At 42.5% G+C, this 26,920-nt stretch overlaps 1 protein-coding gene across 8 annotated transcripts in view; it reads right to left on the minus strand.

Moving 5' to 3' along the window:
* Positions 1-26,920, minus strand: part of PCDH7 (protocadherin 7) — a 422,460-nt gene that overhangs the window by 351,522 nt on the left and 44,018 nt on the right. Inside the window, exons 2-3 of one of the 8 annotated variants that reach the window (XM_028743759.2) lie at positions 5,948-6,044; positions 2,487-4,333 (exon numbers count right to left, since the gene is read on the minus strand). The exons of 5 other annotated variants lie outside the window; for them this stretch is intronic. In XM_028743759.2, the coding sequence (XP_028599592.1) occupies positions 5,970-6,044 (75 nt within the window). In that variant the 3' untranslated portion in view covers positions 2,487-4,333; positions 5,948-5,969. 2 more of the 8 variants (XM_028743757.2, XM_028743756.2) reach the window with 2 other exon arrangements.

The raw sequence follows: 26,920 nt of genomic DNA on the forward strand, positions 1-26,920 counted from the left end.
GTGGAGGAGGGTCAAGATATTAACTGATATGCATGAATTTTCATATATAGCTATTTAATCCCTAGTGTACTAAGATAAGACCTTCGGAGCAGGCATTTTCAAAAAAATTGTTTTTTTATGAACCGCCCTAGTAGGACATTAATTGTTCCTTGATAATTTGTCACCCCCTTCCATGATGGCACCTGGGGCGACTCGCCCCCCGCCCCCTTTCCTACTCCCCTGTCTGTTTCTAGTTCAAAGTGCTAGCACAGGGAGTGGCTATCCTATGGCCTTCTAGATATTGCAGATTACAACTTCCATCATCCCTATTGATGATGTTGGCAGGGGCTGATGGGAGTTGAGTCCCCCCCCCCCCCATTTTCCTTGCCTCTTGCAAATAGGATACAGATGACAGTCCACCCTGGAGCGAGAGGGTTGCTTGGGTTACCTGCATGGTTCGGGGAACATTTGGTTCAAGTGATATTATCCAAACAAATGGATTTCTGGAGACAGTCAGAAGTGCTTGTGTGTTGAATCAAGTGTCTTCCACCAACTGGCAGAATCTGAGATAAGTAAGGAACAGAATGCTCAACCTATGATCTTTTTCTGGCCAACAAAATCAAAGCAAAATAGAATTTTCTTAGCTACAAACAAGCTTTTCCTTGTTCACATCAGACAGGGGGGGGAAACAGACATTATCCAACAATCAACCAACAGCAGGAGACATGAAGGAAAAGAGCTCAGTTTAAAGGGAAAGGGAACTCTCTGTTGTAAATTGTAAAAATCACAGTGGCCTGAAAGTTGATGTCTTACAGTGTGGAAAATATATCTTCCCTCATTTGGTTCCCTACTGTTTCTCTGACCTTTCCATATTAGAGTGGTTGCAGGAGGCAAAAAGGAGGTTGTTTTATTCCTCGTAAGACACTTAGCTGCTAAACACCGAGAATGTGCAGAGTCACACTCACTCAATGGGTTCCTCGAGATTCCATTGCTGGAAATTGTTTCTGCACAGATAATTGATAACAGAAAAGAAAGAAGCACTGCATTAACCAAAGGATGATTAGAAGCATGAACGTTCACCTTGGATTAATACTGCAGTTCTGGATTTTTTTATGAGGTTAAGGGCCGGTTCACCCATGAATGTCAAAGCATTGGTCCATGTGGTATTGGCAGTCTTGGCAGTCTTATATGCCACACCCACACCCCAGCTTGGGTACCTGACATCTATTTAACTGGAGATCCTAGGGACTGAACCTGACACCTTCAACATGCAAACCGTGTGCTCTACTACTGAGCAATGTGTGAATGTGTCATCATAGTTCTAATGCCTTCCAATCAGCCAATGGATGTTCAAAGAGAACATTCAAGTCAGCCAATGACACATCAAGTGCAATATATGTCATTGGAGGGAGAAACCCTGAAACTCAACTCCTGCTGCTACCAGGGCAGAGGAAGGAGGCGGCCCGCCCCAGGTGTCATCACTGAGGGGGTGACATTCAGCGCACCACCCGCCCATGACTCCCAAGCCTACCCCGAACCATCGGGGGAAGGGAAGGAGCTGCGCCACCTTGCCGGCAGCCTTCCCCCATTGTTTTGACAGCTCCACCACCCATGGGCAGCTCGCTCTGCCCCCATGGGCGTCTTGCCCCCTGGGATGCTTGCCCTGCCCCATGGCCCTGCCCCCAGGTGCAAAGCATGTGCACTGCTCCGCCTCTGGCTGCTGCACCAACTTCATGTGGTAATTAAATGGGTGACTAATTGGTATGAAGGGACGCGGGTGGCACTGTGGGTTAAACCACAGAGTCTAGGACTTGCTGATCAGAAGGTTGGCGGTTTGAATCCCCGCGATGGGGTGAGCTCCCGTTGCTCGGTCTCTGCTCCTGCCAACCTAGCAGTTCAAAAGCACTTCAAAGTGCAAGTAGATAAATAGGGACCGCTCCAGCGGGAAGGTAAATGCTGTTTCCATGCGCTGCTCTGCTTCGCCAGAAGCAGCTTAGTCATGCTGGCCACATGACCCAGAAGTTGTACGCCAGCTTCCTCGGCCCTTAAAGCGTGATGAGCGCCGCAACCCCAGAATCGGTCATGACTGGACCTAATGGTCAGCGGTCCATTTACCTTTACCTAATTGGTATGAATGGGAGTCACAAGTAGGAGTATCATACACAACCCATTGCTACTATTTGTTAATTTAGAGCAAAATAAAATTAAACCGAATGTACATTTTTAGGTTCGATATTTCACTTTGTTCCAAAATAAATATACATCCCGAATGTGAGCGCCATTCTGAAATGATCTCAAAATGTGGCACTGAAGTAGAAAGCTGACTTTCTCTTTCACTTCTCTTTCCTTTTGTATTGAATAAACATTCTGTGGTATATTTTATTCAGCACTACTGAAGCTCTTGATGTGTTTCCGTATCAGTGCATCCTCAAATTAGACTTCAAGGTTAAGCAACCCAAATATGTACATAGGACTGTGAAGCAAATCAAAAAATAATAAGGAAGAAATAGATTTTCAAAAATTTTAATTTTACTTATTGATTTTGCTGACAGAAAAATCAATACAGTAGAAGTGTACAGACTTTGAAGTTTGATAATATATTCTCAATACAATAAAGAGGTCAAAACTTCTACCGTATCATAGATTCCACCACCTGAGAATGATTACCATAAGTGGACAGACCACCAGCTTTTTTAAAAAAAATAGCAAAGAACATGTGTGACTTAATACAAAGGGAAGAAATATGCATATCAATCAATCAGGTACAATCAAGTCAAAGTTAAATACGTTTAAGTTTCACAGCTTTCAGTGGGAAAGTTAAGTGCATGTTTTTAATTATTCTCACTGAAATCAAGAGGACCTAAAAGTTCTTAACTTTGGCAAGATGGTTTCTCCAAAAGAGTGATCTTTAACACTGGGTTTTGAATATCAGAAAAGGCATATTGTGAAGTCAAGTAATTGTATACATATACAATTTTTTAAAAAATGAATGCAATGTAATAACCTCATATAAATATATCAGATATAAACCAGCAATCTGAATAAGGTAAATTTACGACGTATGGGTAACCAATGAGTAAAGGCCAGAAAATAAAACCCCCAAAACGGTAGTTAATACTTTAAAATACCTCTGCTTCTCCCATGGATGATGGAAATGTTTGATTTGAATGAGACAATTAGAATACAGGATAATCAGCCTCCCCCCATCATCTCACAAACCAATATTTCTAACTTTCATATATGTTCAAATATAATCTTTAATCTTTTGGCTACAAAATATATATATATAGTCTTTGAATTTTTATGACATATTAAGCTTAACAAGGACCAGGAATGCAAAGAGGGTGCCCACATCATGCATATCCCCTTTTAATTAAACCGAAACCCTCTCCTTTTGCAATTGGGGAAAGGCCTTTTTTATTATTCAATAGCTATAACCTTCCTAACTTCATAAATAAGTCATGACTTCTCAATCACACATTTTTAAATACATATATTTTGGCAGACAAATACTTGATTTTCCATTTTACTAACAGGGAAATTAACAGGATTATTGTTTTGTCTTTTCTCCCCCCCCCATACATTGCCTTTGAATATCTTCCTCAGCAAACCCAGAGGGTCCAATCCATACTTTCTCAACCAACGTTTCTAAATGATGGGCTTTATTCTGATTTCTCAGAATCTGTTCTGAGGTATAGACACCATTTTCTTTGTTGATCTAGCACATGCTTGAGGAATTTTTTTGTTTACCTATGTAGCACAGCTGTTTCTTACTTTCACACATTTCACACTCACCTCCATCCTCCCCAGTTACTAACTAAAGCACTAATTGTATGAGATTCTTTGACAGCATTCCAGTCTTCTTGGAGGCAGAATGAAGGGGGAGAGACGCCTCACTCTCCAATTCATAGTTCTACATAAGATGGTATGGGATGCAGTTTGTCCACGGCTGGTCACTCCATCTTACAAAAACCTTTCTCACATCCCTTTGGAGCTCTTGAATCGGTTGAATGTTCTTCCCAAAACACCACAATCCCAAGAGGTAATTTATTTTATCATTTGCACATATATATTTTATTATTATTATTTTAAAAAATAAGAATGAATCAGAAGTCAGTTTAAAAAATAATGAGTTTTTTGCTTTAAATGTCTTTTGAGCTCTGCAGCGACCCCACCTCTTGGGAATCGAATTTAGGGTGATATTGTCGAACAGGGGTCATGTGTCTTTTTTATGATCCAACATACACTAAGAGTTGGAGCTCCATTCATAAATATTTCACTTACGAGCACATACATTCATTTTACACGATTCCTCAATGTGGCCAGGGGATTGCGTAGTCTGCACTGTATCCACCTATAAAAAATACAAAAATATATGTCTGCTTACCGGGATGTGAGCAGGGTTTAGCTAACCTATTCCTACCACAATGGATTTCACTTCTTAGGAGAGATTCACATCTCCACCCCCTTAAATCCAATCATTAGATTCCATTAGATTTAGATTGTACATAGCCATAACATTTCATGGAATTCTTCTTGAGGATGCCACTTTAAAACAGAAAACAGAATTCTGGTCCAGGTTTATTTAATTAAAAACGTACTAAGTTTTGTCTCTCTTTTTTTCTTGGGCTGTTTTAACATTGCTTGGGCTTTGTCTGAATATTTTTTTCCCCAGCTAGTCCTTAAAAATGTAGCGTTTTTGTCCTGAAAGGGAAAAAGAATCATGTTGCAGTAGATCACTAAATTATTAGTTGTCTAAGTAAGTGAGATCTAGCATGGGAATAAAGAGGCCAAATGAAATTCATTGTAAGTATCAATGCATTTTATGGTAGAACTAGACACTACAGATGATGTAAGGCAAAGCCAAGAACCCATATGTTGTCCCTGACAAATCAAAATGTGAAATATGAAAGACTTGTGTTGCAGTGCTCTCCCACCCGCCCAGCAAGTGTTCAGCAACTGAAGTGTTTGGGCACCTAAAAAACTCGCACTGCAATCATATTGAATTTGCTTTACTCGCTGTTCCAGAGGCTACAGTCTTATACATGCTAAGCTATAAATCCCATTGAATTCAATGGGTTTTGCTTCTGAGTAGACATGTATAGCCTTGGCACTGTGGGAGGGGTGTGGAAGAGGAGACATGAGGCAGCTGCTTTCAGCCTCTGCATGTGTCCTCTGTAGCACCGGCTTCCAATCTCAACATCTGGCCTGTGTCTGGCTCCAGTCCACAATGTGAGTGCTCACTCCAAGTCTCTACTTAAATCCCAGGAGTGGCAAGTTGCTTTGGGTTTTGAAATCCCATTGGGGGGTTGCTTCTGAAGGAACGTCTACTTCCATTGTTCTGCCCTGGACTGAGGTCCAGGGCTGAGGGCCTTCTGGCAATTCCCTCACTGAGAGAAGCCAAGTTACAGGGAACCAGGCAGAGAGTCTTCTTGGTAGTGGCACCCACCCTGTGGAATGCCCTCCCACCAGATGTCAAAGAGAAAAATAACTACCAAACTTTTAGAAGACATCTGAAGGCAGCCCTGTTTAGGGAAGCTTTTAATGTTTAATAGGTTATTGTATTTTAGTGTTCTGTTGGAAGCCGCCCAGAGTGGCTGGAGAAACCCAGCCAGATGGGCGGGGTATAAATAATAAATTATTATTATTATTATTATTATTATTATTATTATTATTATTAGTGCCAGTGATCCCCAAAGTGACTGCATGGAGCTGCTAGAGCAGCGTTTCCCAAGCTTGGGTCTCCAGCTGCTTTCGGACTACAACTCCCATCATCCCTAGCAAGACCAGTGGTCAGGGATGATGGGAATTGTAGTCCGAAAAGAGCTGGAGACCCAAGTTTGGGAAACCCTGTGCCAGAGCAAATGTGATCCGTGTGCACACAAACCTTATAATGGAATTACTGATAGAAAAGACACGATGAGCCAAAGCTCAGCAAAAGATAATAGAATGCTTCTAGTATACTGGCCTCTATCTGGAGATGTGCATGGTTAGCGCCAGGGATGCAGAAGGGCTTTGATTTTTTCTCTTCCTGACAGCAACTCCTCTCTTCCTGCCCACACATCCTGCATCATAATAAAATGGGTTTTATACACCAGGGAGATTCAAAAGCATTTTGCTATGTGGCATGGGGTGGGGTGCCCTTAGGGAAGCAAACACAGTCCCTACTTAAAGCATCACAGAGCTGAACAGGGAAATGCTAGCTATAACTTCTCAAGAGCCCAATTGACCCAGGATTGGCTGAGCAAAGGCATGCTGTAGAGTTCTGCCTTGGCACAACATAAGAAGCAGCCTTTTTCATGCAACAAGAGGAAGCTGGAGCAAGAAGAATATCCCCTTTAAACATCTCTAATGGTTCGTTTTAAAATGTTACAACAATACAAATGGAAAGCAAATAGAAAGTTTTGCATCCTAGTGAAAGATAATGTGTTCTTAAATACCGTCCTCACTATCAAGGTCAGGTTGAAAGGAAAGATCAGTGAATTGAATAGAATTAAATGTAAATTGTATGTTATATGATCTTAATGCAAATCAATGTAAAATAATAAACTTATTTTCAGAAGAAGAGGAGGAGGAGGAGGAGGAGGAGGAGGAAGAGGATCAGGCATTGCTGGGAGCAAATTATCAAAGGGTCCCCGTTTCAATAGTGCCACTGTTCTTGCTTTGCAAAGAATACCAACAAGGTCAGAGCTCCAAAGGAATGAGAATTTTCAGTTTGCATGCCTCCCCCACACTTCGAAGCTAAGGGGAGCCAATGGATGTGGTTTGCCCCCAAGGGTCTCATAACACCACAGCTAAATTCTGCCCCACAACGCATATCAAGCCAAGCACCACAGCTATCCTTGAGAAGCTGGGTCCTCTCCATTATCTATTGACCTTGACCAGAACCACAGATTCTTCCTATTTTGCCTGATCGCATGGCTTAAAATACAAAACAACAATTCAGCCCCTTGGAAACATGAACATTACAGGTTGCCTCCTGCAAGCAAGACACACGGCTGGGTTTTGTTACAGAGTTTCCGAATGTGTATTTTACTAATTGCTAGCACTTGTTCTGTGCAAATGGCTGCAACTCCCAGGTTGTCCACAATCATGCCGTAGAGTTCTCTAATCCTTAAAATATCCACACAATTTACTCACATCCCAAGAGAAACTGTAAAGCAGCTCACTTATCTACACTAAGATGGGCTTTATGCCCACTTAAGTGCCATGCGCTCCCCAAAGAATCCTGTGAATTGTAGCTAGGTGAAGTGTGGGGACTCCTCAGTTGGATACACTCCCAGCCTCTTCACAGAGCAGCAGTTCTCAGGAAATAACTATGGGCTTCTCCAGAGAACCTTGTTTATTGAACATCCATCATGATTTGCTTCCACAAAGCTTGTGCGGTGGTTAGATGATGCCCAGTCATACTGATTATTCATTCTGATTTGCTTGCTTAGAGGCTAAACAACAATGAAAATTCATTCTGATTTGCTTGTGTGGTGTTTATATGTCTTCCCATTAATCATTCATGCATCCCACATCCTTTGATGCATTTCCCTGTCACTTTCCTAACTGCAGAAACAACAACTGGATTCTCCCCCCCCCCATTGGTGCAATGTTAATTCATTGTAACTGCGCATGCCTAAATTTCCAGTATGTGCTTGAATCCCTCCTGAAAGATACAGTCCGGGAAGTGATCTATGAATTAAGTTAAAAGGGTATTTAAGGTGTAAATAATCCCTAAGAAGAAGCAACCTGTGTGATAGTATATATGAGTGAGAGAGGGATGGGGGAGAGAGAGAGAGAATCATCAATAAAAGTTTTCCAAAGGTCTTCAATCAAATGCCCAAATGTCCTCAAATAAGTCGTGTCTGTTCCCTAATCGAAATGCAATGTTCTCAGAGGAAAGCCATCTGGAAGCCTACACACTGTGCTACTTTAGTTGTGGAACACAGCCACTCTGCCAGATGCTACTAAGGGTTCTGAGGGAGGGTCTTGGCTGCACCAAGTGGCATGCTATTTCTGAAACTGGGGGCTCAATTTTACTGCATTTGTCTCCATGAATTTGCAAACAACAACAACAAAAACGGGTTGCACAGATGTACAGTTTGCACAGATGTACAAGGTTTGTTCCATGCAAAGTAGTCAGGGGGCGGGGCATTCTGCTGCCATCTCACTTCCTTGTGCATTGATTACACCCTGCATCAAGTCATCTGAGATTTGCTCTACCCACACAGCCCATCCGGTAATATAATTATAGCCTATTTCATGTGTTTTATCAAACCTGGAGGAGGGGAGCGAGATGGCAGGCATGAATCTATTCCTGATACTTTCTTCCTTTCCCTGCATTCAACTGACCACACAGAAGAACCTGTGCAGATAGCTCTTTATGTGTAGGAGGTCTTTCTTCTTCGCTTTCCCATAATTTCCAACCTTGAGAAGAGAGAGACATGCCTACCAAGTCCTGTTCTGGCAAGCAATTGAATGCATGGGGAGCAGGATGACAGATCTGATTCCAACCCCACAGTACACGTTCACACTAATGCACAAATAAGATTGTGTGTCTCCTCTAGAAAATAAAATATTAAGAGTGCCTACAGAAATAGAAATTTCCACCCCAAACAAACCACAAACGTATATGTGCTTGAGATCGCAGCACCATAGGTGATGAGAAAAGATACATACAACCTGATCCTATGGATGCTTGCTTGGACATAAGCATCAGATTGCTTGTATGAGGTCTCTGTGAAATGATGTTCAGGTGCACAGAATATCTGCCTGTTACTGTGTGAGTAAGGCATAACGAGAGGAGAAGCACAGCAGCTGAGACCATGATTTGCATGTAGGCCCGTGGTTCAGTTCCTAAAGTTCCTAGTTAAAACAGTCAGACCAAATGAAACTTTCCCTAAAGAGGAATAGGAGTAGAATCCAATGGTGGTTCCTAGCACAGATGGGTACCTCAGGCATCAACAGCCCCTGAAGCACAGCCAGAAAATGTTCTCCAGGATGAGATCCTTCTTGAGTGGAGCAGGGCTCCACTCCTAGGGTCCTCAGTGCCTTGTCAGAATGCCATTAGAGCTCTGGACCATCCCACATCACCCCCAGGTCATCAGGAGCAACAGTAACCAGGGGCACTGGTTGGTGACCCAGGGTTGGGTTGAAGCTCACATCTCGCAACACAGGGCTATTTAAGAAGTTCAAGGCCTCCCATGCATTATGGCCTACCCAGAATAAGAAGGTAACTCCCAGAGGTGCTCCAGAGCTGGGTCATGTAAGAGGAAAGGGCCATCAAGGGACTCAATAAAGTCCACCTGTCTCTACCTACGCAGTGCAGGTACAACAGCTCCATAAGGTTGTTCCTTATGGATACAGATCAAACTCTCTTGAAAGTCCTGATCCTAGGACTAAGACAATGTGCTGGTACTTTTTGCACATTCCTCCACCTCTCACGGTAGTGGAAATGGACAGCAGTAGGGCTTTGCCTTGATTTGAAGCTGTGGAGTTTCAGGAATAGACCTCAGTAGGCTAGATTTCTGTAATTTCGGAAGGTGTTTCATAAGTTCATGTGTTCAGCAACAAGAATAGATCAATCTGTTTGCCCACTTGTGGTGTTAAGCATCATTTGGTTATATCAAAGGCAATAAACCTGAGCAACGTGCATATTTTTTAACATTCTCAAGAGAACTGGAAAGCCATAAAATAAATGAGCTAGACTCCTCCACAAAGAGGGTTTCTTGTTAACGGGCAACAGATGGATTTTATTACAACCATGATTTTCAGTTGGAAAATCATCCAATTATAATTTAGCATGAGATTAAAAGGGGGAACTTTGAAGGGCTTATTAGAAATCTACCAGCCAAATGCTAAATTGAGGGCAGACAGTGTCCAAGGAAGAAACAAACCCATGAATAAGGCAAAGATGGACCCAAACTGAAACCAGGAACCAACAGCCATCGATAAATGTGAATCAACTTTGATTAAAATAAATGACTTTTGAAAATAAGCAAGTTCAGCTGGCTTATAGGAACTTTCGTCAGCAAAGTCATCAACAAATTTTGATTCTCTAGGGGCAAGGAAAAAAAACCAGATACAAAATATTGCCATACAATTTTGGCATAAATAATATCTCTAACGCTCAGGAAGATACAAAACAGTACACAACTCCCTCCTCACACTGGCAGTAAAGAAGTTAATGTTTGTGGACTTTCAAAGGCATGATCAAATTCAAAAATTCTATTGTTCATATAGACTGCTTCTGCACAGCTGTTGTGTCAAAAATCTTCTCTACCACATCAGTAATCAATGACTAAATGCACTTTCCTGTGTTAGCCTTCAGGCACAGAACTCATGGAAAGCTGCACTGGTGCCTGACCTGTTGCCCTTACTAAGTCTCTGAACAAGCTGACAGCTGGGTTTTCATCTACCATCTTGAAAGCATGCTCCATGCACCAAAATGCATATGTTTAATCAACTAAACATTATTTAATCTGTTGACAGTCCATCCTGTGACCCAGTGCTTTTCAACAGTCAATTCATATACTCATCAAGTTTCGAGTAACCAGGTGCTATGTATGTGTGTATGAACCAGCCATAAAGGTTTCAAAGCAAATACTTTAATTAATACAACAATCAGCTGCAAGGTAATGGTGGTATAATGATTGAATGTTAATTAATCTAGGCTGAAGCTATGCTGGAAAGCAAAGGATTACTTCGCCATGTAGTAATGATAGATGCCCTTGTATGTAGTCAATGAGCAATTGATGACTATGTCATTGACTTTTTTGTTCATTCAGGTTATTAAAAAGGCTCAAAATTTTGACTGCAGAATGATGACACAATGCATATAAAAGTGTGTGTGTGTGTGTGTGTGTGTGTGTGTGTGAGAGAGAGAGAGAGAGAGAGAGAGAGAGAGAGAGAGAGAGAGAGAGAAAGCATTACACCATGCTAAAATTCTTGCAGTCAGCAAAAAGTAAGGAAAGGGAGGGAAAGAATCAATATTTGCAGGAACAGCAGATCTCTTAGGCCCAGACATTCAACATGGGAACAGGCTTAAAGAACACATTCCTAAGGGGAAACAGTTCAGTAGGGTGTCTTCTCAATCCTACTAAAGTAGATGGAAATGGCTATAGCCAATCCAGGCTTGCAAGTCTGACCTTGTGAAGAGAGAAGACCACAATCTATACAACAACTGAATATTTATACCAGGGATGGAGACCCAGTAGCATTCCAGATGTTGTTGGACTTCAGATCCCATCATTCTTGACCACTGACCATGCTGGCAGGGGATAGTGAAACAGCATCTGGCAGGCCACAGGCTCCACCTGCCTCCAACAGATTTTATATCACATGATATTTGGCAATACATTTCCATAAATACTTTTGCAGTTAGATCATAAACCTTGCAAACAAGAGATTTTGTTTAATGATGAATCAGTGAGTTAGTTAGGCACTCTTGAGCTATAAGCATATGGGCTCTGACACACAGGTGTGTAAGGGTGGAGGGAGAGAATCTGCCCTTCTCTGTCGCTATGGTGGCCATAGCAGAATTCCATATATATATAAATCTGATGCCCTGGCATTCAGCACAGTTATTTCACAGGTGCAGTGAGCTCTTGTTTCCAGCTAAACGATGCCTTTGTGTCTATTTAAGAATGCTTCACAGCTTGGCCTATGTGGAAGGTGGAACATGTTCTGAGCCACATTTCCTCCCTCAAGTCTAAATCTATGTGCTTGCTTTTAATTCTGGAATGCATCTGCCTCGAATGTTACCTTCCTGTGTGGGTAGCAGTGCTATGATCTCATCCATGCTCTCCGGACCTTCCACATTACTTAATGCAGATAATATGACAAACGTTTTAAGGGCATTTCCTGTATGCTGTGAAACAGGATTGCTGCTTGTGTTTTGATGCGCTTTTCCACTGCTTTGGATTATGCCAGGAACAGCTCGAATTTTAGTCTGCCAGTTTTGCATTCAAAGAGAAGAGTGGCTAGAGGTCAGGAATTGTCCATGGGGAGGGGAGATTTCCATGCACCATACCCATCTTCTCTGGACATACTTAGGAGTCAGACCTTGACACCATAGAATGCCAAATCAGTTTTCCCAAGGGCCTCCTAAAATGGCAGTGGCAGAGGTTGCTTGTGTTGCTTCAGCTGAAATGACATTTGGCTTGCCAGTAATGCCCCCTCATTATATATATATATATATATATATATATAATACACGCTCTGTGTGTCCCGTCCCCCCAACCTCTCTAAAATCCTTCATATAGAGTGTCCATAGAGTGTCGTGCATAAGCAAGAAAAGTAATACAGGAGTACAGTGGTACCTCAGGTTACATACGCTTCAGGTTACAGACTCCGCTAACCCAGAAATAGTACCTCGGGTTAAGAACTTTGCTTCAGGATGAGAACAGAAATCGTGCTCCGGTGGTGCAGCAGCAGCAGGAGGCCCCATTAGCTAAAGTGGTGCTTCAGGTTAAGAACATTTTCAAGTTAAGTATGGACCTCCGGAACGAATTACCGTAAGTACTTTAGGCACCAGGTGGAAATATTCCTCTTCAACCACACCTTTGGCTGATTAATATTCCACAGCCTTTTAAATGTGTCTGTGGGAAGGGGGATTATTGCTTTGCTGTTTGGTTTTACTTATTTACTTGTTTTTATCCTGCATTTTAGGGGCGCGGGTGGCGCTGTGGGTAAAAGCCTCAGCACCTAGGACTTGCCGATCGAAAGGTCGGCGGTTCGAATCCCCGCAGCGGAGTGCGCTCCCGTTGTTCGGTCCCAGCGCCTGCCAACCTAGCAGTTCAAAAGCACCCCCGGGTGCAAGTAGATAAATAGGGACCGCTTACTAGCGGGAAGGTAAACGGCGTTCCGTGTGCTGCGCTGGCTCGCCAGATGCAGCTTGTCACGCTGGCCACGTGACCCGGAAGTGTCTGCGGACAGCGCTGGCCCCCCGGCCTATAGAGTGAGATGGGCGCACAACCCTAGAGTCTGGCAAGACTGGCCCGTACGGGCAGGGGTACCTTTACCTTTTACCTATCCTGCATTTTATTCTGTGAACCACCCTAAGAGATCTTATGATGTAGGGCAATATATCAATCAATCAATCAATCAATCAACATGGTTCCTAGAACGTTGCCCAGAAGGTATTGTGTGTCTCAGTCTGGAAAGTGTTCTCCATGCTTGACATAGGCCTCTGAGGTGAGCACCAATGCTACAAAATAGGCATACTGCTCAGCTAGTAGCCAGTGCAGCTGGACCACACATTGAAGCCGTATGCTACCTCCTCCCAGTTTCTCTTTAGGGGATGCTACATTCTGTCAAAGCTGCAGCTTCCAAACTGTCTTCAAGGCACAGCCCAACAGAGGACTGCGCTGCAAGCATTCTCTGGATTGCTTGGAAACGAAACTTTGCCACCATATCCCAAAGGAAAATGAGGTGCTGGAGGCAAGCACAACTACATTTGCTCCATACTAATGAGAAGCTGGGAGTCCACAGTAAGCCGCAATGTCCTTAAATGCCATTGCAGCCAGCATCATCCACAATGCTCCCTTTAAAAGCATGCTAGCAAGCTATTTTCTGTGCTCGGAAAACATTCCCGGCTGCTTTTCTGCTATGATCTGGAACTCTAAGTGTTTCCTTAAAATGACAGTGATTTATACAAAGCCGTCACCTAGCCCCCACTGAAGTGAAAACAAGAAAGCTGATGTTACAGGCCAAGATTGCCAAATGGAAAGTGACACAAATGTATATATTTTTTGAAATGCAATTGCATAAAGGAGTGCTGTGTCAATTTTCTTACCTATTTTATCAAGGAGCCTAAGTGGCTAACTTATAACCAGCCCGGAATTGTATCTGCCACTGTAATTTGTTGCTATGTAAGGTCTTCATTGCACACACTCAAGGTCACAGGAGATTGCCAGGGAAGTGATTTTTCAGAGAAGTGCATTATTCATGGAACTAAATGATTTGTAAATGTATTTAAAAACACGCTAGGAAGCAGCAGCAGCAAGAAGATGGGGATAATGCATTTATTGCTTCCAGACACTGTAAAGTATTACCTACCACCTCATGGGCATAGGATTTTGTTTCTGATGGGTGCTTATCTCACTCGTATCATACTCTATTCACTTGGGTGGGAGCTTCTGAAATTGTTAATGTCCAAACATCCTCTGATTCCTAATCTAAAAGCAACGTTCCGCGATTCTCTTCGTCTAGGGTTTTTTCGTCTTGCGAAGCAACCCCATTAGCAGCTAAGCGGATTAGTGCTATTAGCGGTTTAGCGGCTTAGAGGCTATTAAAGGATTAGCGGCTAAGCTGCTAAAAGGCTATTAACGGCTTAGCGGCTTAGAAAAAGGGGGGGAGCGGGGGGGAAATGGCAAGACTCGCAAGACATTTTCGTCTTGCGAAGCAAGCCCATAGGGAAATTCGTCTTGCGAAGCGCCTCCAAAACGGAAAACCCTTTCGTCTAGCGGGTTTTCCATCTTGCGAGGCATTCGTCTTGCGGGGCACCACTGTATCATCTATTGATTGGGTATGGAGAGCTCTGAGAGATTCTGAGTGTCTTTTATAAGATGTACTTTTGAATGCCACCTAAACCTAGACACACCCCATCCACAGTTAGAATCATAGAATCATAGAATCATAGAGTTGGAATAGACCACAAGGGCCATCGAGTCCAACCTCCTGCCAAGCAGGAAACACCATCAGAGCACTCCTGACATATGGTTGTCAAGCCTCTGCTTAAAGACCTCCAAAGAAGGAGACTCCACCACACTCCTTGGCAGCAAATTCCACTGTCGAACAGCTCTTACTGTCAGGAAGTTCTTCCTAATGTTTAGGTGGAATCTTCTTTCTTGTAGTTTGGATCCATTGCTCCGTGTCCGCTTCTTTGGAGCAGCAGAAAACAACCTTTCTCCCTCCTCTATATGACATCCTTTTATATATTTGAACATGGCTATCATATTGTTGGTTTTTTTAAGAAGCAACCTGGAAATCATCATCTGAGCATGCCCTAATCTTTTGTAAACCTTTGTAATCAGAGAGTGAAGCTGGTCTAGGAACCCCTGAGCTCAACCAGTATCCTCCACAATTCTCTGTTCCTGAGCTTCCTCTGTACAATTGCCCTTAGCTTCACTGGCAGAGACTTCGCCTAATTATGTGTTTGGCACACCTGGCTATGTGCCCGTTCTTGTACCACAGAGAAACAGGAACTTCAGGAGATTCCAGACAAGGGTATTGCTGTGATAAAAGAGGACTGACTTAGCCTGGCTCCTCAGCTTTGAGTGCATATTTTCTACACTCCCACTTTCAGAGAGATCCACCTGGTAAAAAAAAAATCCTAAGGAAGAAAAGGTGTCTCCCTCTAGATTTGAAATCCCTCTAGAGTTGAATTCCCACTGCAATATTTCCCTTTCCCCTTCTCTCCACATGCTATCCCTAGGACAGGCGACTTCAGGGGTAAGGCCCCTTTCCCAGCTGAGAGCCCAGTTTGGCAGCTCTCCCACCAATTGCAGGCCATGTTGAAAGAAAGGCAGGGCCACTCACCTGTCAATCAATAAGTAAATTTGATTGCTGTGTAATTAAACAACCCCCCCCCCCTTTGTGGGCATGGCTCAAGCCCTCCAAAAGTGGTTGGGTGACAATTCCCATAATTCCTCACTACTGGTCATTCTGGTTGGGGCTTATGGGAATTGGAGTCAAGCAATATCTTGAGAGCACCAAGTTGGCTATTCGTGCAGTACACCATACAATCCAGTCGGTGACTATTATGCGTAGAACATGGAAAACAGTGGTTTGGGTGAATGAAGGATTTCCTATTTTTTTCTATTTTTATAGAATCCAGTGGAGCAGTTGTACTCCATTAAGGCAGACAAGGGAAATGACTTGTGGGAGACCGTAGTATAAGAGTAACACAGAATATATTATTTAAAGAATATAGATGTACAATTTTAGTGGTGGCTTTTTTTCCTCCCTTGGAGGGAAAAGTATGCTGAAGTTTCTTCCACACATTTTCAGGTCTTTAATCAAAGAGAAATGCAACGGTCCCTAACAAGGGGGGGGGAACTTATTTGATATTCCTTTGTCTTATAAATATAGCGTGATGTACTGGTTTAATTAAACTCTGCTGAATTATCATATGAATTTTATGTGCAGGCAAATAATTGCCTTTTTATTCTCTACAAACATTTTGTTTATGGAAATGGATTTTATGATCCTTAATGTGAGATTTAAAAAAGAAAGGAAAAGAGAAGTCTTAATTATTTTAACTTTGGATACCTAGAATTACTTTTAAATTAATTCTAAGAATGATTACAGAAATGCCATGTTTTCAACAGACATTGTTCACTCTGAAATGATGGCACTGGGCCAAACTGTGCATAGTGCTTTAATTGCATACCTATAAATGTCAATTTATTTTAAATGTTGAAATACACTGAGGCAGGGAAAATATATGGATGTAGTTACGGGATCCTTGCTTATTTTAGAGTCAAAATCACAAGGGAGCTTGATACAATACAAAACACAATCCAGCCCCTACTGAAGTCAGTGGCACAAGCCCTAGAGCATTTTAATAAAAGGGTTTCTCAGTCCAATTGATTTTATTTAAGTGTTATTTCATTTAAGTGTCATTGTGTGTAGGACCACAGCTTTCAAATCATCACCACATCTCACACTGTTATCAATTCTCAATTAAGAATGTTCAACTGGGTCAAAAACCATTGGTGAGGACCACTACAAATGTTGAGTGAGTGCACCTATGAAGAAGTCCTAACATTTGTCAAGAGCATGCCACTTTGTTGGGGATGATAATGCACCACTAACTGGCAGTCCTTCCCATTGTTGTTTAGTCGTTTAGTCGTGTCCGACTCTTTGTGACCCCATGGACCAGAGCACGCCAGGCACTCCTGTCTTCCACTGCCTCCCCCAGTTTGGTCAAACTCATGCTGGTAGCTTTGAGAACACTGTCCAACCATCTCATCCTCAAGTCCCCTTCTCCTTGTGCTTCCCATACTTTCTCCCAAACAACCTGAATATATGTCAGTGCCCCAAGGGAAAGCAAACGACAATCCCGTGCCAGGAAGGTCATGTAAATAGCAACTATAGACACAAACCTGGGAGGACTCTGCTATTCTATATTTTGTGTTGTGTGTTTGCTTTTATCATTTTAAAATTGTAAACTAGCAGAGAGGCGGCATGCAAACCAGGGATGGGTAACTTCTGACTCAGAGGCCAAATGCAGTCTTCCAGGCTGCTGTATCTGGCCCTCAGGACTTTCTCTCCCCCCAAGCCACATCCATCACATGTCCTCTTTTAACCCTTCTTAGGGTGTTTTTGCTTGCCTGGAATGTGGTTTTGAACTCTGGTGAAGCTTCTTGCTTCCATTGATGGAAGCTACAGGAGGGATATGTGAACGTGTGTAGAAACTTGTGTACTGCACAAAAGTAAAATTTCCATCCATTGCTCTTCCCACTTTTGTTTCCGGCCCCACTCACCCACCACTGCCCCTGGTCCTCAGGCTGGAAAAGGTTACCCATCCCTGATATGAACGAAAAAATGTTGGCCTAGAAGACATCTGAAGGCAGCCCTGTTTAGGGAAGTTGCTTATGTTTGAAGTTTTATTCTGATTAATATTCTGTTGGGAGCCGCCCAGAGTGGCTGGGGAAACCCAGCCAGATGGGTGGGCTATTATTATTATTATTATTATTATTATTATTATTATTATTATTATTATTATTATTGCAGCCTGGCCTCTGCAAATGAGCACTATTGTGTGATCATGCCCACTGTTTTCAAATGGTGGCAGAAACAAACCTGTGGGCAAAATGTCCTGAGTGTTCAATCTACACTGCAGACTTATCCAGGTCAGTTAAACAATGCGTGGGGAACCTGTGTCTCTCCATATGTTCCTGGGCCTTTGAGCATCCCTGAATTAATCTAGGAGCAGCTCACTAGGTGGGGTGGAGCTGCCGGCTTCCTTGCAGGTCACTGTTGCTTACTGGGAAGGCATGTCAGCAGCAAGTGCACCAGCAGAGCCAATATGGCACTCTTGGTGGCTCATTTGTACCGCATCAACCTCCCTGCTACCTTGAGCATCACCACCTTCCAGGTAAGCAACTGCAACCCACCTGCCAGGAAGGTAGTGCAGGAGCTCCTTCCCACATGGTGAGCCACTTTTGAGTTAGACTGTCATGGTTTACTCCACCTTCAGATCCTGGGAACTGTGCTTTGGGTGTTGAGATCTCTCCAGAAATCCACAAAGTTATACTGTCTTTCAGGTTCCCTGTGGGAGATGGGATGATTGTAAAACTAGTTTCGCTTCTTCTAATTGCAAGCACAGGCGGTGAGTACTGACAGCAATAAGGCACTGAGAAACAAGAGGAAAATATGAAGAGAGAGAGGGCAACTCTTGAGGTTTGAAGGAGTGTTTGGTGATTTTTTTAAACCAAGTACCCCTTCTCCAAACATGCTTAGTAGCTGAATGTGGGGTGCCTGAGACATGGGCACTCAGAGAACTTGAGTGTCTTCCTGTTTGAATACCTTACTCCTTACGGGGTCTTCGCTGCGAGATCACATTCACCCAGTGCTATACCAGCTGCACTGGCTCCCGGTGGAGTACAGGATCAGGTTTAAGGTGCTGGTTTTAACCTTTAAAGCCCTATACGGCCTAGGACCCTCGTACCTACGGGACTGCCTCTCCTGGTATGCCCCACAGAGAAACTTACGGTCTTCAAATAAAAACATCTTGAAGGTCCCAGGCCACAGAGAAGTTAGGCTGGCCTCAACTAGAGCCAGGGCTTTTTCGGCTGTGGCTCCGATCTGGTGGAACACTCTGTCACAAGAGACCAGGGCCCTGCGGGACTTGACATCTTTCCGCAGGGCCTGCAAGACAGAGCTGTTCCACCAGGCCTTTGGCCAGGGCACAGCCTGACTCCCTCCCTCGGCAATCTTCGCGGAGCTCTGGCCCAATGGTTGCCAGTGGCTTGAATTAATTAATTTTATAATGAATGATTTTAGAACGTTGTTATGCTGTACTTTTGTACTGTTTTACTGTTGTTAGCCGCCCTGAGCCCGGCTTCGGCTGGGGAGGGCGGGATATAAATAAAATTTATTATTATTATTATTATTATTATTATTATTATTATTATTATTATTATTACAGCTCATCACATTCTAGAAAGCAACATGGCTGGCTATAAGGATGCACTGCAACATTTTATTTTTCCAGGTTCCATTTATAAGTCTGTAGTGCAGACACAGTCCAAACTTAGGATATTCTACACAGGTAGGCAGGGCATAACTATGTCCCTCGGAAGCTTGTTGTGATTTGAGGCTGTGTTGAACTAGCAATTACAAAAAAAAAAAAAGTATATTCTTTGGTCTTCTGTCTTACAATTATTAAGTCAGCTTCATCACTGGGGCGCTGAGCAGAAAGGCTTATGCAAGGTGGTGCTTTCCTCAATGAGTGCACACATGGTTTAAATAGATGTACTTGATTCACTCAATTTGTTTTAAGCCAAAGAGTGAAAAAGAATCTTTGACAAAACTGTCATCTTTAAAACACAGTGATATTTCATCCCCTCTACACTATTTAGATTGCCTGGAACTGAAATGCTTCCAGCAACCACTGTGTCCAATTTTTCAAAACTGTCATTTTCTAGCAAATCTGCTTAAGCAAAATACTTATGCTGTTAGAAAACAGGGAGGAAAACCCTATATTATAGAAAGCATTTCTTTTTTTCTTTTCTTTTTTTCATTTGTAGGTCAGGGTAGCATCCAAGCATGCAAAATGTCAGGAACATACTACAATAAATTGAAAGCTGACAAAGACAGATTGGTTCACGTCCATAAATCCTCTACACCTATGATTAGTTTGCAAAGGTATAGTTTGGCTGAAATCCAACGGGTCCCCCCACTGCTCACATAATAATCATATAATCAAGATTTTATTTTGTGTGGGAAACCATGAAACTCCGTAAGACTTGTTCAGCTGAAAAAGTAAATGGAACAAATGGTGACCAATCGTCTCCCAATTTTTTCATGCACACACGCAAATATAAGAACAGCCTATTGGATTAAGCCAATAGCCTGTCTAGTCCATCACCCCGTTCTTACGGTGGCCAATCAGATTCCTATGGGAAGTCCACAAGCAGGAACTGAATGCAGCCCCTTTTCCCTCCCTCCATGCAAGGTAACATGCTTCAAGTGGGAAAGTAGAGGCTGAAATTAATGAAGGCTTTGAGGACTATTCACAATTGGTCCCATACATCTCTGTTAGCTTGTGAGAAAATGCAGTAGGACAGTAAAGTTGATTCTCCCTTAGGGCTACAAAAGGGTTTGGCGTGGACCTGTATCAAGAAGTGTAATACAGAATTTCATCTAGTCCTCTCAAGCTTATGCAGAAGAAACAAAAGAATACAGTTACCACTGTTGCTCTGAAATGCCTGTCAAGCCAGTTGCTAGTCCTGGTGCACAATTCAGATCCCAATTCTCTGCTGTCCCATTACCCCTAACTCCGTCACACCTCGGCTATGCAAAAATCAATACACTAGAATGTCACGGCACTCTGATGGCTCACAAAAGCCTTGCTACACATTTATTAGACAAAGATTTTATATTACTTCAGAGTCGGAGCGTATCAAGATAAAAAAAAGAAAAATTAATTCCAAGTCATTTCCTAGGCAGGAAATCGCCGTGGAAAAATAGCAAGGCTCCATTCAAGTTGGCAACCAATATAAGGACCAATACAAAGGGGGTTAAAAGTTGCTCGAATTCTTTATATGTGGGGGGGGGGGAGGAAAAGAGTAAGACACCCCAGATTTGCCAGTGCCTTAAATTGTCCTTTCTCTGAGCAATCAGGTTCCTAATTCTACCTTCTCACCCACCCTGAGGAGCAGCACAGTAGGACAACTTAAGATGGCTGTGGACATTCATGAGGACTGCTGTCATCCAATGGCACTGCAATGAACCCCAAAGCCCCAAATCTCTCACCCTTCAGGTTTTTTTCTCCATTCGGTAGAAAGGAGTGAAGCATACATGTACTTTGGCTTAGTACGCAAGAGGAAGCAGAGGTGCTAAAGTTGTCTAGCTCTGGAAAAGAGACTCTACACCTGGATTCTAGGCCTGTCTTCCCTTTCCTGTGAAATCCTAAGCATCCTTGCAGACAGTGCACATACGCTTTTACTGCCTTTTGATTGTGCATGTCTCCACACTGGAATACAACATAAAAATAGGGTGGATTTGGATTTTGAGCATGTCGACTTGCTCTGAGTCTGTGTTGGAGTCCCATGCCAGGTGCACACCAGCTAATGGGATTCTGCCTCTATGCTGCTCAGTCTTCCTTAGAGACTATATTCAGGTGTTCTGATTTCATGTAAAGACAGCATTGGTGGAATAAGCACACTGAACTCCACCTCTCTGCATTGCTATGTGTGCCATTCTTCATGAGTTGGAAGGTGAAGTCTGAAGTAGGAAGCCTTCTCTAGCCGAATGAGATAACAGGCTGCATTCAAAAATAAGCAGTATCTTCTAACTGATTCTATGCTGATTAAATACCTTTTCAGGCATGCTCTTCTGCAAACATTACACACAAGTGGGGAGAAGTGTGTCAAGCTCCATTGCCATTTCACTATGCCTGTCGCTCTCCCAGATTCGGAGGGTGATGTTTGAAATGCGAAACATCCTCTACCCGTGAAGACTCCCCATGGGGTTTAGAAACCCGGTTTTGCAGGGTTCTGCACTGATTATTAGAAACAACAAGAAATACGGCATGGCAAAATTAACTGGGAAGCTCAGAAATCAGGAAGACAAGAACTTTATAAAAGAAAGGGGAAAATTTATTATTTATTTACAAGATCACTGCAAGCAGGTTAAAACATTGGCGGGATTTTAACCACACTTGTAAAGTTACAGAAAGTATAGATAATTTAAAAGGATAAAAATTTGGATAAGTATTGCTATACAGTTGTAAATATTATCATTAGGACCCATGGAAGGGATGGGGGGAAGTCAGGAGATTCAGAGTAATCTCAATATTTGAATTTTGAATTGTTGTTTGTTATATGCTTATACTTTTTAAAAGCAAATAAAAAAATGGGGGGGGGGGGGAGAGAGAAACACCAAGAAATTAAGCCCATTTACGTAAGGCTCATTCTTTTGGGAATGACAATTGGTAGACTCCCCATAGTATAATTAGTTGGGAAATACCAGAAATGTGAGGAAAAACAACTCTCATGAAGAAATTGTGCAACACGTTTCCAGCAATTCAAGGCTTTTGAAAACAGGAGTATTTGACTGTAGCATAATCTTCTGCCTTTCAACCAGATCAACATACAAAAACAAATAAATTGACCACCAGCATTCTCTACAGGATTTTCGTGGCCCAATCTCACTAAAAAAATGCACAGAATTTTATATGTTTGTGTCATGTGCAAATTTCTATCTTCTTTTGCAAGTGGGGTAGAAATAAAACATAAATCAGGGGCCACACACATGCAATAAGATGTCTGACACACATAAAGGTAAAGCTTTCCAATACTGTAGTTGTATTTCCATACCAAAAAAGGCTTCACCTTTTGTGTTTCTGCTAGTCACATAAGCTGTTAAAATCACAAAAGCCGATGCCAAGACTAAACTGGGGAGGGGGTGCTCAGGTTTCATGAGTTGTAAACCAATTACATTATTGTAGGGCTTTCATCGACCAATCTTAGGCTGACAATACTATATTCGGAGCGAAATCAGACATGGTATTTCAGATAGTGCTGCTGGAATCAAGAGATTTAGATTTACAGGAATCAAGGTTCAGACAGCCGGATGAATTTCAAGATTAAATTGTTTAAAAGCAAGCAGTGTATTCTAAGAGCATTTGTTGTGGTTATTTCTTATTTATAACTCATTATAACTACAGCAATGTTATCAGCACAGGCCAAATGACCACCCCCCCCTCTCTCTCTCTCTCTCTCTCTCTCTCGCAAAAAGGATTTGTGATTTTGACATGACTATATGCATTCAAGTGTTTATACAAGCATCGACTCACTCCTATTTCCGCCACACACACCCATGGCTAGGAAAGCAGTTAATCACCCCCATATCACTGCTGCAATTAATTTAACAACTCCCAAATGCATTGCTCCCATCAAATAAATCCCTCAGCACACCAAAGGCCTGGACAACTGCTGGAATATGCTGCAAAACTACTTTATCTCAGTCTACCCCCACACACCAGCAATGTTAGTACAGGACAACTTTGCAAAACTGATGAGATCCATGCTTTCTGAATCACAATACTCATTTCCTTGGGCTGTAATATGGATATACTAATAATGGGTTTCATTTGCATTTGCATCAGCAGGGTATTAGGGTAACTGATTTTTAATTTTTGCATAGAAACAACAACAACAACAAATATTCATATGAAAGTAATCTAGAAAGAGCATTAACTATTGTCTTTGCTGCTATCTTATCCTTTGGCGGTGGACGATGACAAACCTAGACAGCATCTTAAAAAGCAGAGACATCAACTTGCTGACAAAGGTCCATTTAGTTAAAGCTATGGTATTCCCAGTAGTGATATATGGAAGTGAGAGCTGGACCATAAAGAAGGCTGATCGCCAAAGAATTGGTGCTTTTGAATTAAGGTGCTGCAGGAGACTCTTGAGAGTCCCAGGGACTGCAAGAAGATCAAACCTATCCATTCTTAAGGAAATCAGCCCTGAGTGCTCACTGGAAGGACAGATCCTGAAGCTGAGGCTCCAACACTTTGGCCACCTCATAAGAAGAGAAGACTCCCTGGAAAAGAACCTGATGTTGGGAAAGATGGAGGGCACAAGGAGAAGGGGACGACAGAGGACAAGATGGTTGGACAGTGTTCTCGAAGCTACCAACATGAGTTTGACCAAACTGCGGGAGGCAGTGGAAGACAGGAGTGCCTGGCGTGCTCTGGTCCATGGGGTCATGAAGAGTCAGACACAACTAAATGACTAAAAAAAACCAACAAGCTTCTGCCCAGTCACAGCTACACTAAAAACTTGAATTTTCCCATTTTCTTTGGGACACTATCACTTCTCCACCAAACACACACATACACCAAGTCCATTATCCTTCTAAGACTCTGAATATCTCTCTAATACTCATCAATCACAATTATGAGGGCCCCTCAAGATATCCTTCTATCCACTGCTAATGCACTATTACTGCATCAGTGACCTGTTGCTAGGCTTGCCACCTGTCCCTGGGGGAAAATAATTTATTTATTTTTGTGAAAAGTGTCACCTGCCCTGTTTGAACTTCAAACTGGACGCCTTTCTTCATATATTTGAGCTCATCCTCCTCCTCCTAAAAACTGTGTAGGCAGAGGGTGGGTCCATGAGGAGGTGAGCCAAGAGTGCACCAGGTAAAGTAATTTTTAGCCCTGCAATTCCCACACCACCTGTCCAATATTTTCCCCAACCTGTCCTTTATTTTGCCTGACCAAAGGTAGCAACTTTACCTGTTGCAGAATACACCTGCGGAACAATTGTTTGGAGTGGCCCTGGAAGGTGGGAGCAGGCTTATAACGCACAAAGCAATGGTTTCAAATGGAGCCTGAATTTTTGTTAAGAAACTTACTTTAAAAAAATAATTACACAGTCTGCCCCTCCCCACACACACCTTTGTTGCTTCTGGGCTTAGTACAGTAGCACCTCATTTATCCCCCGTTTGGCGGCCTTGGGACTCTACCCTATAGGCTTCTGAAGTAAGAAACAAACACATGCCATTTGTAAGCCATTTACGGTAATTATTCAAGTGCTGTGGACACTTGAACACATGGGACTTTGGACCAGGTCTCCATCACATTTCCCTTAAATTTCGTTTTATTTCTTCATGTCACAGTACTAATCTCTCTCTCTCTCTCTCTCTCTCTCTCTCTCTCTCTGTGTGTGTGTGTGTGTGTGTGTAAACATTTCCTCAATATAATTTAAGAACAGCTAACTCTGTGTTGGATTTTGCCTCATTTTTAAATATATATATATATTTATAAGGCTGACATGAAAGCTGATTTAAAATCTCCCCTTAGATGAGGTGACATTTAGAGACTTCAGCTTTCGCTACTTGTCGTTCCCCCTCCCTTTGTTCCAGCATACCTCGAGGGCACACAAAATTATAAGATTTGATGTTGAAACGTTAGGCAGAAGTCCAACTTATTTCCATCAAGTCTAACTAATGAACAATGTTAATGAACAATGATACTTAGCATTTGTATAGCATTTTGCATGCGTTAGCTCAGTATTCCCCACACAAGTTATTATTGTCTCCATGTTGCATATGGGAGGCTGAGGCTAAGGCAAAGATAAAAAGAGATGGATGAGACCGAAAGGTTCATGTATTCTAGTATCCCATTTCCAACAGGGCCAGTCACCACTGGCAGAGGAAGAGGAGTGGGGGGGGGAGCGCACCTCCCCCAGCAGCGCGATCCCGGTGGGGTGCCATTGTGGCTACCTCCCCTTCCATGCTGGGTGCCACGCCCCCACAGGCAGTGTGCCACGCCCCCAGGATGCACGCCACACCCCCGGGATGCATGCCAGCCCCACCCCCGCCTGGTCTCTGCCCCCCAGTGCCAGAGCATGAGGCTCCGCCGCTGCCAGTCACATGCTTGAATGAAGCCCATTAGCTGAATGAAGCTCAGTTTGGAAACCCCTGTTCTATCAAAAATGAACTTGGCAATTATGGGAACTACTTTCAGGTGCAGTTCGGGGATTTTCGAACTAATTCAGTGAACTTCGTCAAACCAAACTGTTTCATTCTGAGCACTGATTATAGGTGAAGCTGAGATTATCATTATTATTTGTTCAAAGCCATTTGGTTTAGGGATTTCCTGGTTCACAGCCCTCTCTTAGGCTATACTTGCAAGGGCCATAGGCAAGGTATGGACAGTGTGAACTTTTCAATAGCTGGTTAATGGTATCCAAATTAATTCAGTTAAAATGGAATCATAACCAACCAAACATCCTGAAACTGAGCAATTGAGAATATCCATTACTCTTATTAATAAAAAAGCTAATGCCAAAAGAGTAATTTCCCCAGTATAATTTTGTATTTTCTGTAAGCAATTTCTTCAACGAGCTTTCTAATATTCCATTTAAAAATCAATTCAAGAATGCTGAGATGCATTTTTGCACTCTAAGGGTGATAGCCACCATTAGTCATACTCAGAGTAGACCCATTAAAATCAATGAACTTATATTACTTAAATTTATTGATTTCATTTGGTCTTCTCTTGGTATGAGTAACACTGGCTTTCGCCCAAGGACTTCCTGCTCCCCAAACAAGCAGTGTGAATGAACAAAATTTATCAGACTGAAACACGCAACACCATATAATAGGTGCTGCTATACAATTTGCTTCTGAACCAATATAAATCTTTATAAATCATTATTTAAATACGCATGCAAAAGACTTTGCCATGTTTTCAATTCTTCTGTGCCAACTCTATACCTGAATTTAATGGAATCCATTAATATATTATATTACCATATTCTGATACGAGCAGCAGCAGCAATGAAACATTAGCTTTGTTTCTGTCATCACTTCCTACATTGAGTGGATTTCCATTAAAACATTCAGGAATAGCAATAGCAAAACAGATAAGTGACACAGTGGTTTGATTGCTGAACAAAATTAATGTATCCTCCTCAAAAAGGAGTTTGTGTAGAGCAGCGGGCAGGTAGCCTGTCAAAACCCTCTGCCCTATTGGTGAGCCAAGATATGGGGTGCGGTGGGAGGAGACCATTTTAATGAATTTCTCCAGAGGCATGAGAACCTCACCAACAATTTATCAGAAGTGGGGCTAACCATTAATAGTGGCTATAGTGCAGTTGAGTTTCTAATGTTTGTTGGTTTTGCTGAAAGTAGCAGCAGCAGCAGCAGCAACTATGGGAGCAGCCAGGTCACCATTTTGCATACTCCACAACACCCAGGACCT

Source organism: Podarcis muralis, chromosome 9, assembly GCF_964188315.1.
Source record: "Podarcis muralis chromosome 9, rPodMur119.hap1.1, whole genome shotgun sequence".
Lineage (NCBI taxonomy): Eukaryota > Metazoa > Chordata > Lepidosauria > Squamata > Lacertidae > Podarcis > Podarcis muralis.